This window comes from Ananas comosus, linkage group 16 (genome assembly GCF_001540865.1).
Source record: "Ananas comosus cultivar F153 linkage group 16, ASM154086v1, whole genome shotgun sequence".
Classification (NCBI taxonomy): Eukaryota; Viridiplantae; Streptophyta; class Magnoliopsida; order Poales; family Bromeliaceae; genus Ananas; species Ananas comosus.
This window is the reverse complement of record NC_033636.1, coordinates 420,538-443,490: the sequence shown is the minus strand read 5'-3', so window position 1 is coordinate 443,490 and position 22,953 is coordinate 420,538. Positions and strand designations below refer to the sequence as shown.

The following is a 22,953-nucleotide window of genomic DNA, read 5'->3' as shown; positions in this document are numbered from 1 at the left end:
GTGTAGTTGAGTTCAACTGCTGCAGTTCAACTGCACAAGAAGGCCCAAATGCTGCAGTTGGAACTACATCCAAATTGGTCATAGTTCCAACTGCAGCAGTTGGTGAGAGGGATAGGATCACCCACAAATTAATAATAATAAATAAATAAATAAATAGCTAAATAAATAAATAATATATGTATATAGGTAAATAAAAATACTTATAAATAAACTCATACTAATAAAATTTTTTAGACAATACAAGCTTTGTGCAAAAAATTAATTTTTTTAAATTTATTTTATTTAAAATATAAATATAGTTTTTTTTTTCTAAATTTTTATAGAATGTGATCGTGTATGTTAATTTAATAAGTTTTAATTAATTATAATTATTAAATTTGATAAAAAAAAATGAGAGAATCGTTTAAATTTTTAAAGTTTGATTTACATATTAAAATTAAATAAATTAAAAATTTTAAATGTGTCGATTAATAAGTTGAAGAATTATTGAAAAATATAAAAATATTATATATATCTACTTATTTATTTATAAATAGTAAATTTAAATAATTAATAAATTTATACAATTATTTTATGTTTAGTGAAGGTAACCTCACCACTCTATCTGAAGAGGTGACAAAATTCATAAATACAACTATCAGCTTCATATTACCAAACAGAAGAAATGTAACTGCAGCAGTTGCAACTGCGTAAAACCAAACAGACTAGGTGTAGTTATAACTGCAGCATTTGCAACTGCATGAATTTTCAACTACACTGTTTTTGCAACTACATCCAACCAAACGGCCCCTTAGCATCTACAATCTGGGGTCAATTGTGTGTGAAAAAAAGGCAATGCTATTAGCTTCAGGCAAAAAGGTATGATCTAATCTACTAGATTACAGCAGAAGGAAGTTCCTTTGTTACCCATGTATTTTCTGTAAGCAATCATGCTTTAATTTGTTTTGTTTTGTTTTGTTTTGCTTATTTTTGTGTAGAAGTTTCAGGATTCATCCTTTTGCCTCTCACATTTGAGAAGGCTCATCTAATGGAAAGGATTATCATATCTTTGTGTAATTTGCTGTTCATACTTTTGGTGCATGCCATATAATTTGATTTGAAGAATCTTCCAGCTGATTTGTCTACAATTAGTCATTGGACAAATTATGGAATCACTTTTCAAAAGGAAAAAAAAAAAAATGAATGAGTCTAGTTAGAGTGCTCTCAGAAACAAGAGAATCTACGCGATTCAAAATTATTCTCGATGTTGGAACTTCTGAATTAATTATAAACTTCATTAAATTTAATTTAAAATATTTAAAATATTAAAATATAAGTTTTTATTTTTTTAATATTACTTAGACTAAAATTTAGAAATTTCTCTTGTAAATACACATTTTTTCATTTTTCTTCTCCGAGTTTCAAAAATCTACGTTTCGTCCTCTTAAAATTTTAAAATATTTAAAAACTATGGCAGTAATGGAGAAAGTGAACATAATGACTCAGCGCAGTAGTAACAATAATTTGTTGGGCCCAACCACTAGCCCAAAATACTTAATGTCTCTTATGTACTCAATTACACAGTTATTATTACTAGTATCTAAGTCTCTTATGTACTCAATCACATCCCCACCCGTTAAGGCCCTAACGTACTCGTCAGTCCAATCATACACACAGCCCAAGATCACTAGGTCACATCCCCACCCGTTAAGGCCCTAACGTACTCGTCAGTCCAATCACACACACAGCCCAAGATCACTAGGCCACTAGGTGATGTGAGACTCGTTTCGCTAGCCTTATCATCCAGACCCTGACATAGCCGGTCACTTTATCATTTAGACTCCGGTATAGCCTATCACCTTATTTTTCAGATCCTAACTTAGTCGAGGCTCGCTACACATTTCCAGCTGGTGATTAGCTATGATACCAAATATAACGACTCAGCCCACTAGCAACAATAACTCGTTTGGCCCAAACACCGGCCCAAAATATTTAAGCTCAGTTATTATTATTAGTATCTAAATCTCTTATATACCCAATCACATCTCTATTCATATCCGATATGAGATTATTAGGGTGTGACAGTGAAATGACCAAATTGCTCCCACATATTCTATAAGAAAAAAATAATTATTTAACATATTTCTGTCACTTTCAAGTGCATTTTCAGTATACATCATAAGAAATAAATAGAATAGTGACGAAACTCTAACAAAGAGAATTAAAAATATCAACTTGAAATTTTAAGAGTATAAAATGTAGATTTTTAAAAGTAAGGAGAGGAAGTGAAAAAGCGAATATTTACAGAGAGATTTTTTTTTGTATTTTAGCCTATTATTTATGTAGTAATCGAACAGACTGAAAATTAATTATTTTATTGACAGATGTGAGCTGTTTACAAGTTTAATAGTGTAGAAATATTCAGCTCAGATAAATTTTTATGGAAAATTCTTTCTATTATCTAAAGCTAGATCAATGTTTCTAGTCTAAAATTTCAGTATTGTATCATCATTTTTTTATATAATTTTATTTTAAGCCATTTATTTTGAGCTTTTTTAATCACCAATAATAATATCGATAAATTATAAATTTTATTTTCTAAATACTTTATATTCTCTAGATCAAATATAATAAAAACAACATAAAGATACGGAGGCTGACTTCCATACTTCAAAGTACAACATGGATTGATCCAACCCAAAATCTAAAACTAAAAGATAGAGATATTCCTACACATTTTGTATAGTGGTTATTTTTGTTCCTATTCAATATATATCTCTATTTGAGGAAGACAAAAAAAAAAAAAAAAAAAAAAAAAAAAAAAAAAAAAAAAAAAAAAAACCACATAAGAGAAATNTCTAGAGATTTCCTTGATCACAAAATCTAATATAAAGAGTGCCAGCTTACCACTTAAGAAAGCTTTTCCTTTTTGCTCAACCTTACCTAAAGTGTTGTAGTGGCATGTCCACAAGTCCACATGCTTCCATCACCTTCTAAACACATGGATATTGTACATAACCCTATAGCTTTTCTACTATGTAGTTGAATAAATAAAGTGTAGTGCTATAGCACCTCAACAATGTACCACAATTGGCAGTTGATAAGTCAATTTATATATATGACAAATAGTTAGTGGTTTAGTATTTTGAGTTTGATGTAAACAGTCTCAGATGCCACAACACTAAAAGCTTCTTTGGCTGTACTTTTGATGCACGCGAAATAATCACTTTTGCGACAAGTAAAGCCTATTCTACTTTCGACATCATAGGACTACTAGAAAATTCTCGTAGAAGCTATTTTTTGATAGATAATTTTATAGTTATCTGAATTAAATAGACGTCAAAAATTCAACTTATGAAATGCATCTGGAGGCTTCAAGATGCTCACATTTTTAAACTTAGAAGTTGAAAATGGAAGAGCACGACAGGTGATTTGATCATCCTTTCAAATCTTGCTTTAATTTCTGCATGTTGAGTGGCACAGTAAAGTACTGCCAGCACTCACCTAAGCTCACCCACTTTCTCTCACTCCACTTTAATAAGCTTTTAACTGGCTCTCTGCTTTTCCAGGAAGCCACTTTGCAGATCAAACAAGAGAGAAGTCCCATTTGCTTCAACAATTCAACAACAAATGGAAAAAGGTGACAAAACTGTGGGTGCTTCACTTTGTCCACAGTTTGATTGTCTCCATCTCTCTTTCTAGAGGTGACATGAACATTATCATCTTACATGAGTAATATACAAGTTGGATTTTTAATATTTTGAAGAGCATAATCAAGCTGAAGGATTTAGGTGCAACTTCTTGACAATATAAAGATTTAGAACTTCAAGATTAAGCAAAAGCAATCAACTTAGCTTAGGGAGAAGCTACTAATAGATTCCAATATAAAAGCTATTTGAATGTATAACTAAGCTGCCTATTTGCATGTGGGATCGATATGAAAAGTATATGGTATCGACATATAAGATAAGATATAAGGATTCAATATAAAAGCTTTTTATCCATTTTTTTGGATGTTTACTGCCACGTCATTTCGAACGATGGGGTATTCAAATTGGCGCTCGACATCAGTAAACTTGATCCAAATTAATTTTTAAGAGCCGGAATTTCATCATTTTTTGAATCGATGATCATTTGCCTATTATTCAAGTGGCATTAAAAGTGATTATTTTACTGGCTAATATAAAGATAAATTTGAAAGCACTTGATCATTAGCTAAATAATGTCAGAAAATTAAGAAATTCGAGTCTTATGATGCTCAAATAGTGTATATCATATTTAGCAGTACTGTCGATCATCAATTTAGACGTCCTTTCGCCGAAATAATGTGGAAGTGTACACTTCGTTTAGGGCATGTGTAATGGACTGAATTTTCACAACTTGCAAAATTATAGTGAGAAATAGTAAATAAAACTATTCGAATCACCTCCATGGTGTTTGGAAAGTAATTGAGTATTTTTGATGCAAAAACAGAATCTACTGAGCTAAATCTATAAAACTATAGATTTATACGGAGTGTCGGTACTAGACCTAGGTACTAGTACTTAGCTGCGTAGAGACTAGAAAGAGGCTCCGAGTTTCTAGAATTTGGCTGAGTACCGATGTTGATTCGAGCTAGTACTGGTACACAATAGAAACTGCGAAAAATACCGTTCAAATTTAGTGGAATTGGCATAGAGTATCAGTATACTTGAGTTGTGTATAGGTACTAGAACCTGAGTATCAGTACTCAGTGCTGCCAACAACAGATTTTGAGGAATTGTAAATATTATTGATTAGGGTAGTTGCAATTCTAGCCACCTCTATATAAACCTAAACAACAACCAAAATTCTAAAATTCCTATTTTCTCTCCTCTCTCACTCTCCCTCTCCTCTTTCTCTCTCTAGAAGAAAGGGAAACCCTAGATTCCCATTAAAGAGATCTCTCAGATCCATCTCTTTGGTGATTTAGAAGAGATCAAGGGTGCTAGGAGGAAGCTTTAGGAGAAGGAAGACAACCTCTCCACAAAATATTTCTTTTGCTAGGAGAAGAGGTGTGAGTTCGATTGCCCATATACTTATGAGTACGATCGTCCTTATACTTTAAAGTCGTTTTCGATGATAAAGCTTTCAAATTGACGATCCATACCATTAAACATTATCTAGGGCATTTAAAATATTTAGAAATCAAATTTTATAATTTTTCGACATTATTTACCTTACGATCAAAAGGTCACAAAATTGACAATTTTTAACGGCCGGTATGGAATATTTGCTAGTTTAACTGTGTAAAAGAATTGTAATATTTTGAATTTGTGATAGAAAATTCTATTCACTACCTAAATAAAGATCAATAACTCTAATCTTAAATTGAATAATCCGATCATCCATTTTTAGAACATCATTCGGTTTTGACCGTTCATCTTATGCCCGCTTGATAGACTTTATTATGATGTTGAAAAATTACGAAATTTATTTTTTAGAAGTTTCAAATACTCTAGATCATATTTAACGGAGAGAATCGTCGATTCGAAAGCTCTGATAGCATACCAGCCTAGAGAGTTACGAAATTTATTTTTTAGAAGTTTCAAATACTCTAGATCATATTTAATGGAGAGAATCGTCGATTCGAAAGCTCTGATAGCATACCAGCCTAGCCCTCTCTCTCTCTCTCTCTCTCTCTCTCTCTCTCTNAAAAAGTGTTGCTATATGTGGGGTCGCTAGGTATATAGTGACAGTTAAAGAGTGTCGCTATAACCTAAAAGAGTGCTGCTAATTTACTAACAACTTATTTAAGCATTTAGCAACTGCCGAAACTCTATCTCGTTGGCCGCAGTGGCGGAGGAGGACGACAGGAATGGCTCTTCGTCTAGAATTTCAGTAGATTGAGTGAAGAGAGAAGAAAATATGGTAATTGATTTTTTTTTTTTTTCTTTTCTATTTGTAATCGGGTCAAATGGATTGGGTGTGATGGGTTGAGTAGAGTAATCTTTTATTTTTGGTTGGATTGGGTTTTATATTTAGACATTAGTAGATGTTTTTTTAAGTTTTAGTATAAATGGGACACTTACTCAAAAGTGTCCCAAACATGTGTCTCTATAACCTAATTCTGTTGTAGTGTCACCCGTTAGATTATACTATTCAACCAACTAACTACTCAACCCTAGGGGGCCCATATCATCCTAACCGCACATCCTTTAATCCAAGGGCCGAAAACTTATAAGCACCAATGATTTTGTACTTTTAAAAGCATAGGAGCTCAATTATATATATATATATAGTAGGACTACTATATTTTTATGAGTATAAAGCTCTTTGTCTTCATAAGTTATTTTCAATAATGGGAATTTCAAATCGACAATCCATATTGTTATAACTGATATAGAGCATTTAAAAATTCTAGAAAATGAATTTTGTAATTTTCGAAATTATAATAAAGTTAATCAAATAGGCATAAAATAGACTGTCAAAATTGAATGACTTCCTAAAAATAGAGTTTCGGATTCTTCAATTTAAGATCCGAGTTATAGATCTCTATCTAGATAGTGAATAAAATTTTCTGTCAAATATTCAACCAATTCCGATTCTTTTACACCGTTAAACTAGCGAATATCTCATACCGGTCGTTGAAAATTATCAATTTTTAGATTTTTTGATCATAAGGTAATGATGTCGAATAATTATAAAATTTAGTTTTTAAAAATTTCAAATATCCTAAATCATGTTTGACGATATGAATCATCGATTCGAAAGCTCTATCATTAAAAATAATTTATGGGTATGAAGTCGATCGTTCTCATAAGAGTACAGTAGCCGGACTCCATATATATATATAAAGAGAGAGATCTATAGAGAGAGAGAGAGAGAGAGAGAGAGAGAGAGAGAGTGTGTGTGTGTGTGTGTGTGTGTGTGTGTGTGTGTGTTTTGTGAACTATGGCTAGGTTATTTGCAAACGGGAATAAAATTATGGTATTGATTATAAGTCATAGACAATTTGGGCTCATAGTGACCTTCTATTAACTCTCAAATGAACCCATATGTTTCAAATTAGATTAAATTGAAATTTTGTTATAATTAATGAACTTTTCTGCAAAAGTCACTGCTTTGCACAACAACTGTCAGTCCTTCCACGAGTCCTGATACCTCTCTAATTAGGTCTCTCTTTATAAACCACGCGACTCAATCAAGTCGAACTGAAAATCTGGTGCCCGATAATTTTTACAATCGTACGAGAAATTTTTAAATTGTCATAACTTTTCGTTCGAATATTCGATTTTAGTGTACAACATCAATTCAGAAAACATTTTTTGAGATCTACGCATCGAATCGTACAGCCATTCCGGCTGAGTTTGGGATCCAAATTCAAATTGTTTCGGCCTCTGTCACGCCCCGGATTACTCGTTTCTCCGGGCTCGCTAACAGACCCGCCGTACACATAGGTATTTTTCCTGTATACGAAGTGAAAAAGTAGAAGTACCTGTAATCATACAATACCACAAACAGTAGTATAGAGCAGCAAGAAAAAATAAACCAAATATATAAACTGTGGTTCAATATATACATGTCATCCAGGTATACAAACACTCGCTCTGGCGAGATATAACAACTGTATGTAAAGATCCAAAAACTACAACTACCTATAGCTGGTGCTCCTCTAACTCTGCGACTCAACTGGAAGGGCTCTAACTCGCGACGCCCTTGCCATGATCAAGATCAGCAATAGCAGCAGCCGAAGGCGACGGCTCTGCAAAATAGTGGTAATAACTGGACGTGAGAACTATTATAAAAACAAATAGTCCTCAGTGGGTACCGCCCTCAAACTCATCGGTCCACCTACTAAGTCTACAAGGATCAGCAGGAATAGTAAAGAAAGCTGGAACAAATCTATAGCTATATGCCACTATACTATCGTGCTCTAAATCTAACCATCTATAGAACAGTGTCAACTCAGACCCAATCTCAAATAAGGACTGTAGTCATACCCGTCCCTGGGACTGTAAACACACTCGTCCCGCCCGGTCGCGACTATACAGCTACCTCCTCACTAACCAATCCATGGAGAGCAAGTCCAACTGGCACAAACGACACCAACGCAAAAGCACAGCGCCCGTCTCCGGAGTGCACTCGTGGGAGCTACTTAACCGAGTATGCAGCGTATCTCTGTCGAGCTCAATCAGGCTCTAACAAGCCAAAGTCAAGTAGCTAGGGTCAAAATAGGTCTAGAAACCAAACTCACGTACCCTTGGCACAATCTGAGACCAAAAATAGGAATCTGGGTCCACCGTCAACCCCGACGGCGCCCGACAATCCGAAACAGCCTAGACTCTGCTATAAAATAAGCTCGGTATCCCAGCACGAGCATAAATGCATTCGAAACTACCCCGGGTATCCACCGCTCTGGAACAGCAGTGATACAATCAAACCACGGCTCCTAAAACTAAATCAGGTAGTAGAATCAAATGACAGGTCGAATCGCTGGTTTTCTCCTAAGTCAAGTTCCAAGTCCAACATGTATGTTCAACTAATTACTATTCATGCTCCAAATTCAGATTTCATACATTATACCAATCGATGAATTTGAGCTACAACATGATATTTCGAAGTCGAAACTATACATGTTTACTATACATATACTTAGGAGCAAAACCGATGATAAACCAACCTCCAGTGCAATTCCCAGGCAGCAAGAAGGTCACAAAATGCTGGTAGCCTCAGCCGAGATCACCCACAACTAGCAACAAAGCTACTCGAAGGATCTACACCCAAAATCCATCAAAATCCATCAATTCACCAAAATTTCAGTACTTAAGCTTAAATTGTCTAAACTCCAATATCAAAACTCACCTAATAATCTCCAATTCAGGTGAGGCAAGTTCCAAATCCAGTGAATAATGATGGAGTATCAACCTCAGGTCCAAAATCCTGCTCCTTCCAAGAATAGCATCAAGAATACCCAAGAAAACAGATTTTCAACTCAAAGTCACCAACAGTTCAGAAAAATATGGAATCGACCAAGCTAACCTCAACCAAAATCTGTAATTCTGGACTTCGTGAATTTTTCTGGAAGTCTAGAATCCAGCAAACCAAGTTTCACCGCAATCCGACCTTCATACTTTGTACACGAGCCAAAACACCGAAGATCGTCGCTGGAAAACTGCAGGATCAGCACTCCACCACCTTCCAATTGAAAGATTGGATGCAAATTGAGAAAATTCGAGGAGTGGAGGAGAAATCAGAGGTGCTACTGTGAAGAGAGAGTGAAAAGAGCTCACCAGGGTCACTCTCCACCTATTTATAGGGTGCTGGAATGGTAGAATAAGCCCCAAGAACAGATGCTACACTGATGTCCCTGAAGACTCGAGCACTTTCGGGGGCCTGGACCCACATTATGGGCGCCCGAATCCTCCTGGCTACACAAAGCTTCCTTCTTGGACTCTTCGCCCGCGGTGTGCTGCACCCGTATCCGGCTCCGGCGGACCTCACTAACCACCTGCCACGTATCAGCACAAACGATACTCACGAGGTGAACTTTTCGGACCCTCATCCAGACGCCCGAAATATGGACCTGAATTGGCTTCCAGTTCTGCTCAGTTTTGCACCCAACTTTTAGGCGACCCAAAACATATTCTGGGCGCCCGAATCTGGCAAAACTCCAGTTTAACTTATTTGAGTGTGCTGAGTCCATTTCTGCATCCATTTCGCGTAGAAACGACTCCGACCCAGTCCGACATTCACCAGATATGTCGACCAGTCACAAACACTGAAACCAATTCTATCCAAGGCTCAGAAGCACTACAACCTCAGTTTTTGTTTTTATAATTTTAGGTCATTTTCGAAAAGTTCTAAATTTTTTCTATTTTTAGTCCGATTATTTAATTATTTCTAATCTGATTAGGTTTAGAGATATATTAGAAGGATTTGGGTAGACGTGGCATTCGGTTAATACAATCAGATTTTTGAGATTTGAATAATAATATATATTTTATTTTTATCAAAAAATTAATTTTTTGCATATCATCTACTTCTTCCCTCTCAATGCGACTTAGTCCTGCATCGCTATGACTTTTAAGCCGGAGTTTTGAGCGTCCATTTGGCTCTTAATTGACTCCTTATTCTTAGGTAGCGTTTGGTTCGGGAACAAGGGAGGGAATAAGCCCTTATTCCCCCCTTCGTTCCCAAATGTGATGTTTGGTACCCAGGAGCAGTAGTTCCAGAATTTCAAGAACAAGTTGGTATAAGGCCGGAACTGCTGTTCCACCCTTTTCCTGGAACAAGCTTGTTCCGTGATAAGAACAAGGTTAATTAAAATCTAAATTTAATTTTAATGGCAGTAAATTATTAATTAATCTAATTAATATATTTAAATTATTATTTATTACTTTAATAATTAAATAATTTATTAATTTATTATTTATAATTAACTAATAATAATTAGATAATTATTATAATTAATTTATTATTTATAATTAATTATCAATAATTATTAATTAGATAATTGATATTATTATTAATTTATTATTTATAATTAATTATTAATAATTAGATAATTATTATTATTAATTTATTATTTATAATTAATTATTAATAATTATTTTATTATTTATTTTTAAGTAATATTTTGATGTTAATTAATTACATAATATAATTTTAATTCCAAATTATAATTCTTATTCCTCTTGTTCCAATCTAACCATCCAAATACTATTTACCTTATTCCTAGGAACAACTCAATTTTCATCCAAACGCGAAATTGGTCTAGTTCCTGCTTATACCTGAACTTGTACCTATCTCTGGAACTGCTAACCATCCAAATACTATTTACCTTATTCCTAAGAACAACTCAATTTTCATCCAAACGCAAAATTGGTCTACTTCCTGCTTATATCTGAACTTGTACCTATCTCTGGAACTAGCAGTTCTTACTTATATCCGAACCAAACGCAGCCTTAGAATATTAATAGAGTTGTTGTTGTTTGTCTCTCTCAACGTGTGTTTCGGATGAAAAAATGTGCGGTTAGGATGAGAGTGGTTATGGTTAGGTTGATAGTGTGCCCCCTAGGGTTGAGTGGGTGGTTGGTTGAATAGTATAATCTAACGGGTGAAAATGATTAAAGGGTATATCTAACGACTAAAAACTTATGAGTACAAGAGGCTCTATACTCATAAGAGTATAGTAGCCGGACTCTATATATATATGTGGTGCAGAATCAGTGATGTTGTTGTTAGGTTACGCTTTGTGTATTGTTGTTTATCTCTCTTTTATTAGTGTGTGGTGTCCTATGCAGTGACTCTTACTTTTTTTTAATTAGATTCGACTAATTTTTTATCGTTACTTATATACCTTTCAAAACTTCTAAAATGTTAAATTTTTTTTTTTTTTTTGTTTCAAATATACTCATCGTATTTCTCAATTATTCAAAAATACTTTCGTTGTTTGTATCCGTTAACATCTCAGATAAAACCGAGATTAAATTTCTAGCCCAGTTAAAAGAAATCAAAATACTTCTTTTATCCCTGGCCAATTTGCATAAAAAATTCATTAGTTTCAGCTTTTGCAAAAGTAGACCGTATTTTGTTTGCAGATTCGGACCAAATTTTTAAAAAATTGACCAAAATACTCTTCTTTTTTTCTCTCCTTTTTTTTTTTTTATTTCGTTCTTTTTTTACTTTGTCACGCCCCGGGGTCCCTTTTCAATTTAAAACAAAGCGGAAAAGCGTCTGAAAATTTTTTTTTTTTTGAAAACCTGACCCCAGAGTATGCCAGATCCGCCACAAATACAGGGAATCCACTGTTCACACGGACAGAGTCTCCCCTGTATTTGCACGGCGTCGATCAAATACACAGTACAACCAGGATACAACCACAACCAAATGAATATAAAGATAACTATACATTCATACATTCACCATTCACATTACAGTTTTTACATTCAAGGTTTAAACGGAAATCCACAAAAATCTTTTGAAAACCGTTTCCTACACAGAAACCTTTATTCTTTTAAAAACGCTACAACGAGGGGTAGAAAACCTTTTATTTACAAATTCAGAAATCCACATTTTCACAAAGTAAATAAATAACTCGAAACACATAAACTAACTAAACATTATATCAACAGAATACCAAGGATAATACCTAAGAAATAACTGGGTCGGAAGCTCTATCGACCGCACACCACAGTATCTCACGTCTCGTCCACTTATTCATCGCCAGCGATACTGAAAAATGTGGGGGAGGTTGAGACATGTAAACATGTCTCCCCTCCAGTGGTACGCAAGCGAAGAAGGCGGGAGTACTCACCGGATCAGGAAAAGAGCTATACAACAACACGGGAGAACTAGATAGCGAAGCTCTATCGACCGCTACACACGTACTTCACGTCTCGTCCCACTACTCATCGCCCGCGATACCTGAAAATGGTGGGGGAGGTGAGAACATGTAACATGTCTCCGCTCCAGTGGGTACCGCAAGCCCGAAGAAGGCGAGGATACTCACCGGATCAGGAAAAAGCTATACAAAACGCAGAACTAGATAGACATAAGTGCGTGGTAAGTAAAGATGCTGACAGTATAATGCAGGTAATCAAACAGTAGCTACAATAAACAGATAAGGATGTTACTGAAAAATAAATAACAGCTACTGTATGCATGGTCAACTGACGATAAGCTCAAAGTACCCAATCTCGCTGCCCTATTGGTCCGAAGACCTCAGGCCCATGCCACACTGCTCAACCTGTACCTGACCCTCGAATGAAGCCCCTGGGTCAGAAGCACAGTACTGCCCTCGAAATGAAGCCCCTGGGTCAGAAGCATATACCTGGCAATGAGCCCCTGGTACGTGGCAATGCCCAACCACTTTCGCGAAAAGAACACCCTCTTGCGGTGGATCAGACCGCTGGTGTTCGTGAAATGCGTACCTGCAGTGGCGATCAATGTAGTATGCTCAAAGATCATTCATCGGCAACCAGCCGACAATCCAGCCCCTCAGGGCACACCGACCGTATAGGCCATCAGCAACTAATCGGCTACGTATGTCAAGATAGAACTGGAGCAACTCGACCGAATAGGTCATAGATATCAAAATAGGGGAACCGCCCAACCAAATCACATATATAGTGAACCGATAAGTCAACTCTACTCCTAAGCATGATATCAATATGGAACTGACTGAGTAGAGGAATGCAGAACAGACCAACTAGGTCAACAGATGTGGATGCTCAACAGACCAACTAGGTCAACCGATACGGATGCGGATAGAACTACTCTACTCCTACTCAGGATACTAAGCATGCAAACAACGAGTAGAGTATAATCAAACAACGTGGGTGTAATGTAAACAACAGAGGTGCAAAGCTCAATATATAACGTATGCAAGGGTAAGAAACCATCACCGAACGTGCACCACTGTACCAACGTCGGATCGAAGTACCCACCTGTACAACTGTCGCGCCTGTCACCTGACTGCAAAAGAACGTCAACAGGACCTAAGGAGGATCCACTGGGTTAGTGTCTAACCCACAACTAAGAGACACTACATCATAATCTCTCTAACAAACCTACGGAGATCAGTTTCCCAAAACCGACTACCGTAACTCGCCGGAAGTCCCGAGAATCGCACCGGGACTCCGCTGGGACCCACTAACTATCCCGGAAGGCACCGACTCATGCCACGAGTCATTCGCTGCCACTAAACACTTATTTTAGTGTGACAAGGCAGCAAACACAAGGATACACAATCAAACAACTATTGGTGGATAATTGTTGGGATCCGGGTTCCCGAAAATGTCTATTTCGACACCGGAACCCACCGTCGCTCACCCGTCATTTATGAACTCTCGAAATGATGCGAGTGACCAGCCAATAAGGCTCAGCGACCACACAATAGCTCACGAAGCACCGTCGGAATAATTTCCGAACCAAAACCGCGTTCCGTCGGCGGATTTTGCCGACAAACGCACCGGAAGTACATTTCCGATCTTCGCAAAGGTCCGGGGCCTTGGACCATCAGTCCAGAGGTCACCCACAGCTCACCCATGCTGCCAACAGCAGCTACGACAAATCAAATTGCATAAAAGCCCTCCCGATTACCCGAAATCGCATTATTTCATGCGATTTCGGCGCTTTTATGGTCCGTCTACCCAAACCAGGAGTCATGCAGCCAAACCGAGACACCTATTGACAGGTCTTGACGTGCCGGAGGCCGTGCTCACCTTTCGGAGCAATTCCGGCCACTGTGGAGGGCCCGCGCATGAAGCGAACTTCAGCGAAACAGCGCGCATGGTATCTAAATCGCCTCTAACACGCAAACCAGCGCATCGTTGACCCCTACGGAGGTGATCACGATGATCCTCACTAACTCAGTATCATCATGCTCACCTCCAGTAGCATCGGAGTGCCCTCGGATCGCTGGAACCGCGATCCGAACCCTAAACAGTGTGCTGAAACTAAACTAAGCTTACCGGAGCTTGGAGGAGCTAGGGCATGGCCGGCGGTGGCCGGACGGCGGGCGGTCCGGCCGGGGAAGGGTGCGGCAGGTCGAAGGGGTCCGGGGCACCCGCTGGCCGGCGGCGGGAGGTGGCCGGTGGCGCGGCGGCGGAGATCAAGTCCGCCCAGTTCCATTCGGGTTCAAGGGCGTTGGCGGTGAAGCGGCGGCCGGAGGAGCCCGGGGCGGCGATGGTTCGTCGCCGGAGGTCGAGGAGGAGGCGGTGCACCCCCCGGTGGGCGGCGGCGGTGCTTGAAGGTCGAGCGGGCCCGACCTCGGCCCGCACGGGTCTGGGCGGCTGCGAGAGCTTCGGACGGCGGCCGGCGTTGGTCGGGGACGCAGGGAAACACACACGGGAGGTCGCCGGCGGCAACTGGAGGTCGCCGGAGGTCCAAGAGGTGGCAGCGCGTCCGTCGGTGGGCGGCGGCGGCGCGCGGAGGTCGAGTGCGCCCAGACTTGGCCCGATCCGGTCTGGACAGCTGCAGGTTGCCCGAGCGGCGACCGGAGGTGCGCGGGGGCGACGGGGAAGTGCGCCGGAGGTCGCCAGAGGCCGGAGGAAGTCGGGGCGGCCGATCTAGGGCGGCTCCAACAAGCAGGCACCGAGCTGCAGTCGGCTCGGCCAGGGTTGGCCCAGGCTGGCCGCGGCTAGCTCTGCTGGTTCCGGCGACGCGCGCCGACGGCGGCATCGTCCGGCGACGGTGCCGGAGGTTGGTCTCTGCCAGGGGATGATGGTGCTCGGACCTAGGTGACTTCCTGGGTTCGTAACCACGATGCGGGGGAGTGGTTGGCCGAGAGGGAGAGAGAGAGGTGGTGCAGGGAATTCCGGCTGCCGGAGGTGATCGCCGGCGGCCGGAGCATGAGCACGGGAAGAGCAGAATTGCAGGTGGGGCGGCTAGGGTAGGTTCGGCTAAGGAGAAGGCCAAAAGCTAGGGTTTCCTCATGAAACCCTAGTGTAACTACTATTTACATAGGTCCAAGTTGCAAAATAGTCCTCCAAGACTCAACAATTCCATACGAGTCCCTCACAGCGTGGGTAAATCGCGCGGATACCCCTCCACGTCCGGTTTCACGCGATTCGGTACATAAAATGTCTCGACTTTTGCGAAAATATCGTTTTGCCAACGCCGACCTATCCTCGATCAACGCGCGATCTCCGCAGATCCGTCCGTCAGATTTGCGAACGGATCGCACCAGTACGATCAGCACCTCAGAGACAACGAAGCTACGATTTTGGTTCACCTCGAACGATCACGGATTCGCAACGAAATCCGTTCCTCTCTCCAACAGAAGAAACTACGCACAAAATACATATAAAACACGTATTTTTTGGATTTTCTCGAAATCCGTGCTTCAAACTCAAAATCCGTCAACGCCAGTAGTTCCAGAACAGCTGAACCGGTCGAAACGAGCTATTGGATCGCTATGAACGGAATCCGACACATGCCGATAGCCAGCTCTACTCCGTGGCTTCACCGAAAAGCCGGAGTTACTATTCACTTAAGTGAAAACTAATAATCGCGTAACTTCTCGGTTTTAGCTCAGTTTCTCCTGAAACTTGACGAGTGCTTATGTAATTAAATTACACACATAAACATCATCAACAGAGAGTTTAGTTGCACTGTAAAAATCTCAGTCCTTACATACTTTCTCGCTAAAGAGGGCGGTGGAAGCGGAGGTGGAGGCGGAGGCGGAGGCTGTCCGCCTCGCCTCTGTCCCACGCACCCTCGCCCACGCACCCTCCTTCCGCTTTCTTCGCCTCCGACCCCGTCGAGGCCGCCTCTCGACCATTTTTTTTCTCTTCGAGCCTCTTCCACCGCCTCTCCAGCTCCTTATAATTGTAAAGAGGACAGCGTCACGTGCTCTTCCTCTCCTTTTTTTTTCTTTTTTTTTTTCTCTTCAACCCCCCTCTATCGTCTCCATGACCCTCTACGATAGTAACGAGAACAACGTCGCATCCTCTTCCTTCGCCTTCGCTGGCGCAAACACCGATGTCAGTGCCGAAAAAAGGGAACTCGAAGGAAGTGCAGGTTATGCAGAAAAAAAATAAAAAAAATAAAAAAATAATTTTTTCTACAAGGAAAATGACGAAGTAGAGAGAAAAGAAGAAAATAATAAATTTGCACTATTTCAGAAAAATGTTGCACTATTTCAGGGGAGCATCGCACTATTTTTTAGAAAATTTACCCTCTTTGAGAGAAAAAATATACTTTATTGGATAAAAGTTACACTCCTTGAATGAAAATTATACTATTTGGCCGAAAATTGCACTATTCGGCCGAAAATTGCACTATTCGGCCAGAAAGATAAAGAGGAGGAGAAAAAATAGTATAATTTTCAAAGAGTGCAATTTTCATCTAAAAATGTATATTTTTTCTCTCAAAGAGTGAAAACTTCTCTAAAACAGTACGGCGTTTTTCCAAAATAGAGCAACATTTTTTAAAAACAGTACAATATTTTTCTGAAATAGTGCAAATTCATTATCTTCTTCTTTTCTTTATGGTTCTTTATTATTAATGTAGAAATAACTAATTTTCTTTTTATTTTTTTTATTCTTTTTATTTTTTTTTCTGCATAATTTTTTTCAGCTCCACTCTCACCCGCACTCGTTCCAAGTCCTCATTTTCCGGCACCGGTGTCGGTGCTTGCGACGGCGAAGGCGAATGCGAAGGCGAAGGAAGAGAATACAACACTGTCCTCATTACCGTTGCGGAAGATTGCGGAGGCGGTAGATAGGGGTTGAGGAGAAAAAAAAAAAGAACGAGAGAAAAAAAAAGAACGAGAGAAAAAAAAAAGAAGAGGAAGAGAACGTGACACTGTCTTCTTTACTCTTCGGAGAGAAAGTAAAAAAAGAAAAAAACTAGAGAAAAAAAAGAGGAGAGAGAAAAGGGAATAAGGTTATTTTGGTCAGTTTTCTAAAAATTTGGTCTGAATCTGTAAAATCCAAAAAGGCAGCCTACTTGTGCAAAAACATAAAACTAATGGTGCTTTTATGAAAATTAGCCTTTATCCCAAACTAGCTCTTAACTTAAGAACAAATAAAAAAAATTGGGTTATTTGCTTACACGTCCCTGTAAACATAGTAAATTACAGATATATCCCTGCAAAATGGAAACTCCATAAGTTGTCCGTGCAAAAGTCACAAGTTATGCAGAGATGTCTCTACTATTAGAGTGTGTTAGAAAATTTTCGTTAACCATGGTTAAAATACTTAACCATGGTTAATTATAATGTGAATTTATGGTTCTACCCTTCTTCCTCTTCTTCCTCTCCTCTTCTCTCTTCTTCGTCGCCGGCGAGGGAGATGCGGCGGCTGCGGCGGCAGCGACGGCGGACCCTCTCCCTCTTCCTTTCCCTTCTCCTCTTCCCCCTTTTTCTTTCTCTCCCTCTTCCTCTTCCGTCTTCTTCGTCGCCGACGAGGGGGAAGATGCGACGGTGGCGGCGAACCCTCTCCCTTTCCCTCTTCCTCTTCTTATTCCTCTTTCCTCTTCTTCTTCCTCTCTTTCTTTTTCTTCCCTCTTCTTCGTCGCCGACGAGTCCCACCCGCGCCGTCGCCACCGTCCGCTCCGACGGCCTGAAGAGGAAGAGAAAGAGAAGGAGGAAGAGGAATATTTTTGGAGGGACATATTTGTGAGGGTAAAAATGTTATTTTACAAATTCGCTGTTAAAAAGTTAACAGTTCACTAACGGATGTTAACCAGAGGGACATATCTGCATAACTTGTGACTTTTGTAGGGATAACTTATGGAGTTTCCGTTTTGCAGAGATATATCTGCAATTCACTATGTTTGCAGGGACGTGTATGCAAATAATCCAAAAAAATTTGTGATGATAGAAGAGTATTTTTGAAAAGGCAAAATGTCAAAATACTTATTTTGTCCCTAACTCAAGAATAAATAAGAAAAATTTGTGATGATAGAAGAGTATTTTTGAAAAGTCAACAAAATAGTTATTTCTTAGAAATAATGACTGTTTCTAATAGTTCACTAATAGAATTTAACCCTAAAAAATATATTTAAAAGAATTACTTGGAACATTAAAATGATATTTTTTATATTAGCCTTCTAAAAAAACAATTAAAATAAAAAAAATAAAATATTTCAAGAATACATGCGCAATTGCCCCTGTTTTTAATCTATACAATGAAAACAATTTTCCAACCAGGCATTCAATTAATTTTGGACTGGCATATTCTTTTCAAAATTGTGGACCTGGCATATGCAGCCAAACTGTCAGTCTCTCTGTATTAATCATGCATTATTTTAATTCTGAGACTACTTAATTAATATTCACATTGTCACGCCCCGGGGTCCCTTTGAGTTTAGAAGATAGCGGAAAAGCGTCTGAATTTTTTTTTTTTTNTAATTAATCCATAAGTCACACCTAGACTTATGTGAAAACCCAAAAACCTATAATTCAAACCCGTATTTGAATTCCCTACCACTAGTAGGTACCAGAAACAACTCTCACCTAACCCCAGGTCACAAGCACAGAGCACGAGGAGTTTTAAAATGCACGACTAGCAAAGAGCGGAAACCCTCTTTTCTTAAAACTCCTTTTTCTCGAAAACCGTGCATCGGATCTGAAATCCGTCAGTGCCATTGGTTCCAGAATAGCTGAACCGTTTGAAACGAGCTATTGGATCGCTATGAACGGAGTCCGATACGCGCCGAAAGCCATCTCTACTCCGTGGCTTCTCCGGAAAACCGGAGTTACTATTCACTTAAGTGAAAACTAAAAATCGCGTAACTTCTCCGTTTTAGCTCATTTTCTCCTGAAATTTGACGAGTGTTTATATAATTAGATTACACACATAAACATTATCAACAGAGAGTTTAGTAGCACTATAAAAATCTCAGTCCTTACACACATAGAAAAAAATAAAACCAATATACCAAATTGTCTCAATTTATCCAAGGAAAAAATGTACTGAACTTTAGCACTTTGATAAACAGATGCTGAACTTTTAATTTTTAAAATTAGACCCTCTAAACTTTATCAAATATTCAATTGGTTCTTCGATCTCAGTCAGAACTACCAACTATATATACAGCAGTTTTTATCACTTATATTGCATATAATCTTTTAAAGCTTAAAACGCATATATTATAAAAATTAAAGAATGATTCAATTTGTTCTTCAATTCTGAAGCTTATTTATGATAACTAGAATTAATTAGGAAAATGGATATTTTTTGAGTTTTGTAGTTATCAAAATTATATACAAGGCATGCAATCAAAATACTGCAATCAAACTTTAGTTAGAGAGAGAGATGGTCTCATAACATAACAATAAGATAAGAGAGAGATAGGTGGACTAGGAACAATTGCTGTCACACTTAAGAGAGAGAGAAAGAGAGAGAGAGAGAGATGGACCAATAACAATTGTTTACTACATTTAGAGGCAAAGAGAGAAAGAGATGGACCAATAATAATAGTTTACGACATTTAAGAGAGAGAGAAAGATGGACCAATAACAACCTCTACTTATACATTATTTTTCATAAAGATTGCCACGTGGTAATTCCTCCTTCACTCCCTTCCTGCTCCCTGATGGTTTGCTTTCCCACCCACATTTCTATCCGATATTTTATTTTTCCATCCGTCCGCTTTCTAATTAATATATTCATATGATCCATTTTCATCTAAACAAATCACTTATAAAAAATGAGTAAAATAAAATCTCTTCATACTCTTTTTTATCACTTTTTTTTTATTTTTTTGATGCATAAGAAGGGTTCATTTTTTGTATTGTTCTTAATCTTTTTTCTATTTTTTAAAATTATATGGGGATTGAAATTAGGGTTTCGAGAATCGCGGCGGCGCAGCGAGGTTGAAGTGTGATGGATTTGGAGTCAATGAGGAGGAAGAAACGGTGGATGTGGGGGATTCGTACGGCATTGACGTGGTCGTGACCACAGGGGAGCGTGACGCCGACGATGGCGGTGGAGACGACGCTGAGAACAGGAATCACCTCTCCAATTTCGGCAGCGCAATTAAGATGCGTATGGAGTAGTAACTCTATTAGCGCTTCTTTTATTATTATTATGTATAATTTATTTGCTGTTATAAGTTTTACTAATATTTGTACATATCTATTTTATACTTTTTATTTATATTTATTGATGTCTCATGACAAGTAAAAAAATTTTAAAATTTTAATTTTGTCAATCTTTTATCTTTTATAGCATTAGTCCACCGCAATACATGAATAACTTCACTAATAATAAATTATACTATTATACTATCGATAGTACCAAGCGATAGTACCTAGCGCTTGACACTATCAAGTTTTTGGCCGTTAAATAAAAAAATGTGTGGTTAAGATGATAGTAGTCCTCTAGCATTGAGTGGGTGGTTGGTTGAATAATATAATCTAATGGATGAAAATAATCAAAGAGTAGATATACCGTACGACTATCGATAATATAGCTAGTGGCCGAACTGTAACAATAGTTTACTGAGAGAGAGAGAGAGAGAGAGAGAGAGAGAGAGAGAGAGAGATGGACCAATAACAACAGTTTACTATATATATTTAATTAGAGGCCACTTACAAAAATACAAATAAAACACAGATGATTCTGAGAGCATACGTTGCCAATAATTAATAATTCATGTGCACACCACAACATCAACCAAATATACACCACAAAAATATAAAAACCCTCCCTTTCATTTCACTACTACAACAACAACACACCACAAATATACAGTACTGCTCAATAATTGCACCTTAACATATTATAATAAGAAGAAAGATTCCACATGCATGACCGCACCAACCTTAACATATAATAATATATATATAACTGCACCAATCACTGCACCAATCAATTCAATACCCATGGCTTCTTCTCCTTCTCTCTCTCTCTCTAGTAATAGTAGTCCAACATATCTGTCGAAGCCATTATTGGGTGTTGTTGATTCATCATGCAGCCCAAATAATTACTGTTCCATGCATTATTATTATTATTACTCATCAAGAAGTTGTTGTTGTTGTTATTACTACTGTTGTAGCTTTGGTTCACGTAGAGAGGCGGCTGCTGGTCACGAGCCATGTTGACGCAGTGCAGCAGTATCTCATTCAAGGAGCCGAGCCTGCTGCTCAGCTCCAGGAGTTGGGTCCGGAGCACGGCGTTCTCGGCCTCGACGGCGGCGCGGCTCCGGGCGGCGAGGTTGAGGGCCGCCACAGCGCGCGCGTTCTCCGCTTGCCCCTCGAGGTGCTGCTGCTTCCGCATCCGCGACCGCCGCGCCGACTCGCGGTTCGACTGCATCCGCCGCCGCTTCTTCTGCTCCAGCATCTCCTCCCCCTGACACCCCTCCGACGACGTCGCAGACGTCGTCGGAGTCGTCGTCCCGCTGGAACTCGCCATCGCCATCTTAATTTTTTCTTATATGATATATTTTATAAGGCTTATATATATATATATAAATATATGTTATGCAGGCACGTCGTAATAATAATAGTGAAATATTTATATATATTGGGGCGGGTAGCGAGTTGGGAGGAAGGTTAATTATGAGAAGACATAGAACCAGTAGAGGAAGACGACGGAGAAGGACTGGACGAGGTGGGTGCGGCGGCGGAGAGCGGAGTTGATCATAAACCCGGAGCGGAGGATCTCACTTAGGATAGGCGACATCAATCAAGAACATCAACAGAAACAACAACAGATGCTGCCGCATCAAAGTTTTTTCTTTTTTCCTTTTTTTTTTTTTGAGAAAAATTACACCCCCACCACAGCCACGACACCACCGTACAAGAACAAGAACAAAGAACAAGAACAAGAACAAGAACAGGGGGGGTTAATTTGTTCAGCAACCTGTTTTTTCTTCTTCTTTTTTTTTTAACTCAAGAACCACAGCAAGCAAATGATCTTGGGAGAGAGAGAGGGAGAGAGAGAAAGAGAGGAGGAAAAGGAGCACCTTAGCAAGGGGGGAGAGGAGAGAGGAAAAGGGAATTAGGGCAGAGAAGGGGGTGGGATTTATAGAGGGAAACCAAGGGAAGGGGCAGGAAATAAAAAAAAATTAAAAAAATTAGAAAAAAGGGAAAACAGGGGGAAAAATGAAGAAAAAAATGAAAGTGGGGCTGCTAAGAGAAAGAGAAAGATGGGTAGAGAGAGAGAGAGAGAGAGAGAGAGAGAGAGAGAGATTTGCTATCTCATTGGGTTGAGTGAATGAGATTGAGGGGACCAAATTAATAATTTAATGTGGGGGTAAAATTGTAATTTTCTTTTGGGGTATCAATCAATTATGGCTGTTTAATGTACCCAATATTCCGTATCCGATCCGGATTCGATGTGAATCCAATTAAAAATTGATAATATATGAATAAGGGCCCGTTTGGTTCGAATTATGTAATATTAAAAAGTATCTCGACATATCCAGATATTTTGAATTTCGGCGTAAGATTACTACTGATGCTGCATTAGAGTGTTTGGTTTAATACAGTAATGTAATAGTAGATTACAGTGTTTATAGTATTAATATATTTGGTTCAATTTATAAAATTTAGTAATC

At 38.8% G+C, this 22,953-nt stretch overlaps 1 protein-coding gene across 1 annotated transcript; it reads right to left on the bottom strand.

The window, feature by feature from the left end:
- On the bottom strand, nucleotides 20,993-22,470 carry LOC109722341 (bZIP transcription factor 11-like). The gene has a single exon (XM_020250369.1). The coding sequence runs from the start codon at nucleotides 21,810-21,812 to the stop codon at nucleotides 21,306-21,308; it is 507 nt and encodes a 168-aa protein (XP_020105958.1). The 5' UTR covers nucleotides 21,813-22,470; the 3' UTR covers nucleotides 20,993-21,305.

Excerpts from the sequence above, each read along its gene's own strand:
- LOC109722341 (XM_020250369.1), bottom strand. The coding sequence starts at position 21,812 with ATGGCGATGGCGAGTTCCAGCGGGACGACGACTCCGACGACGTCTGCG.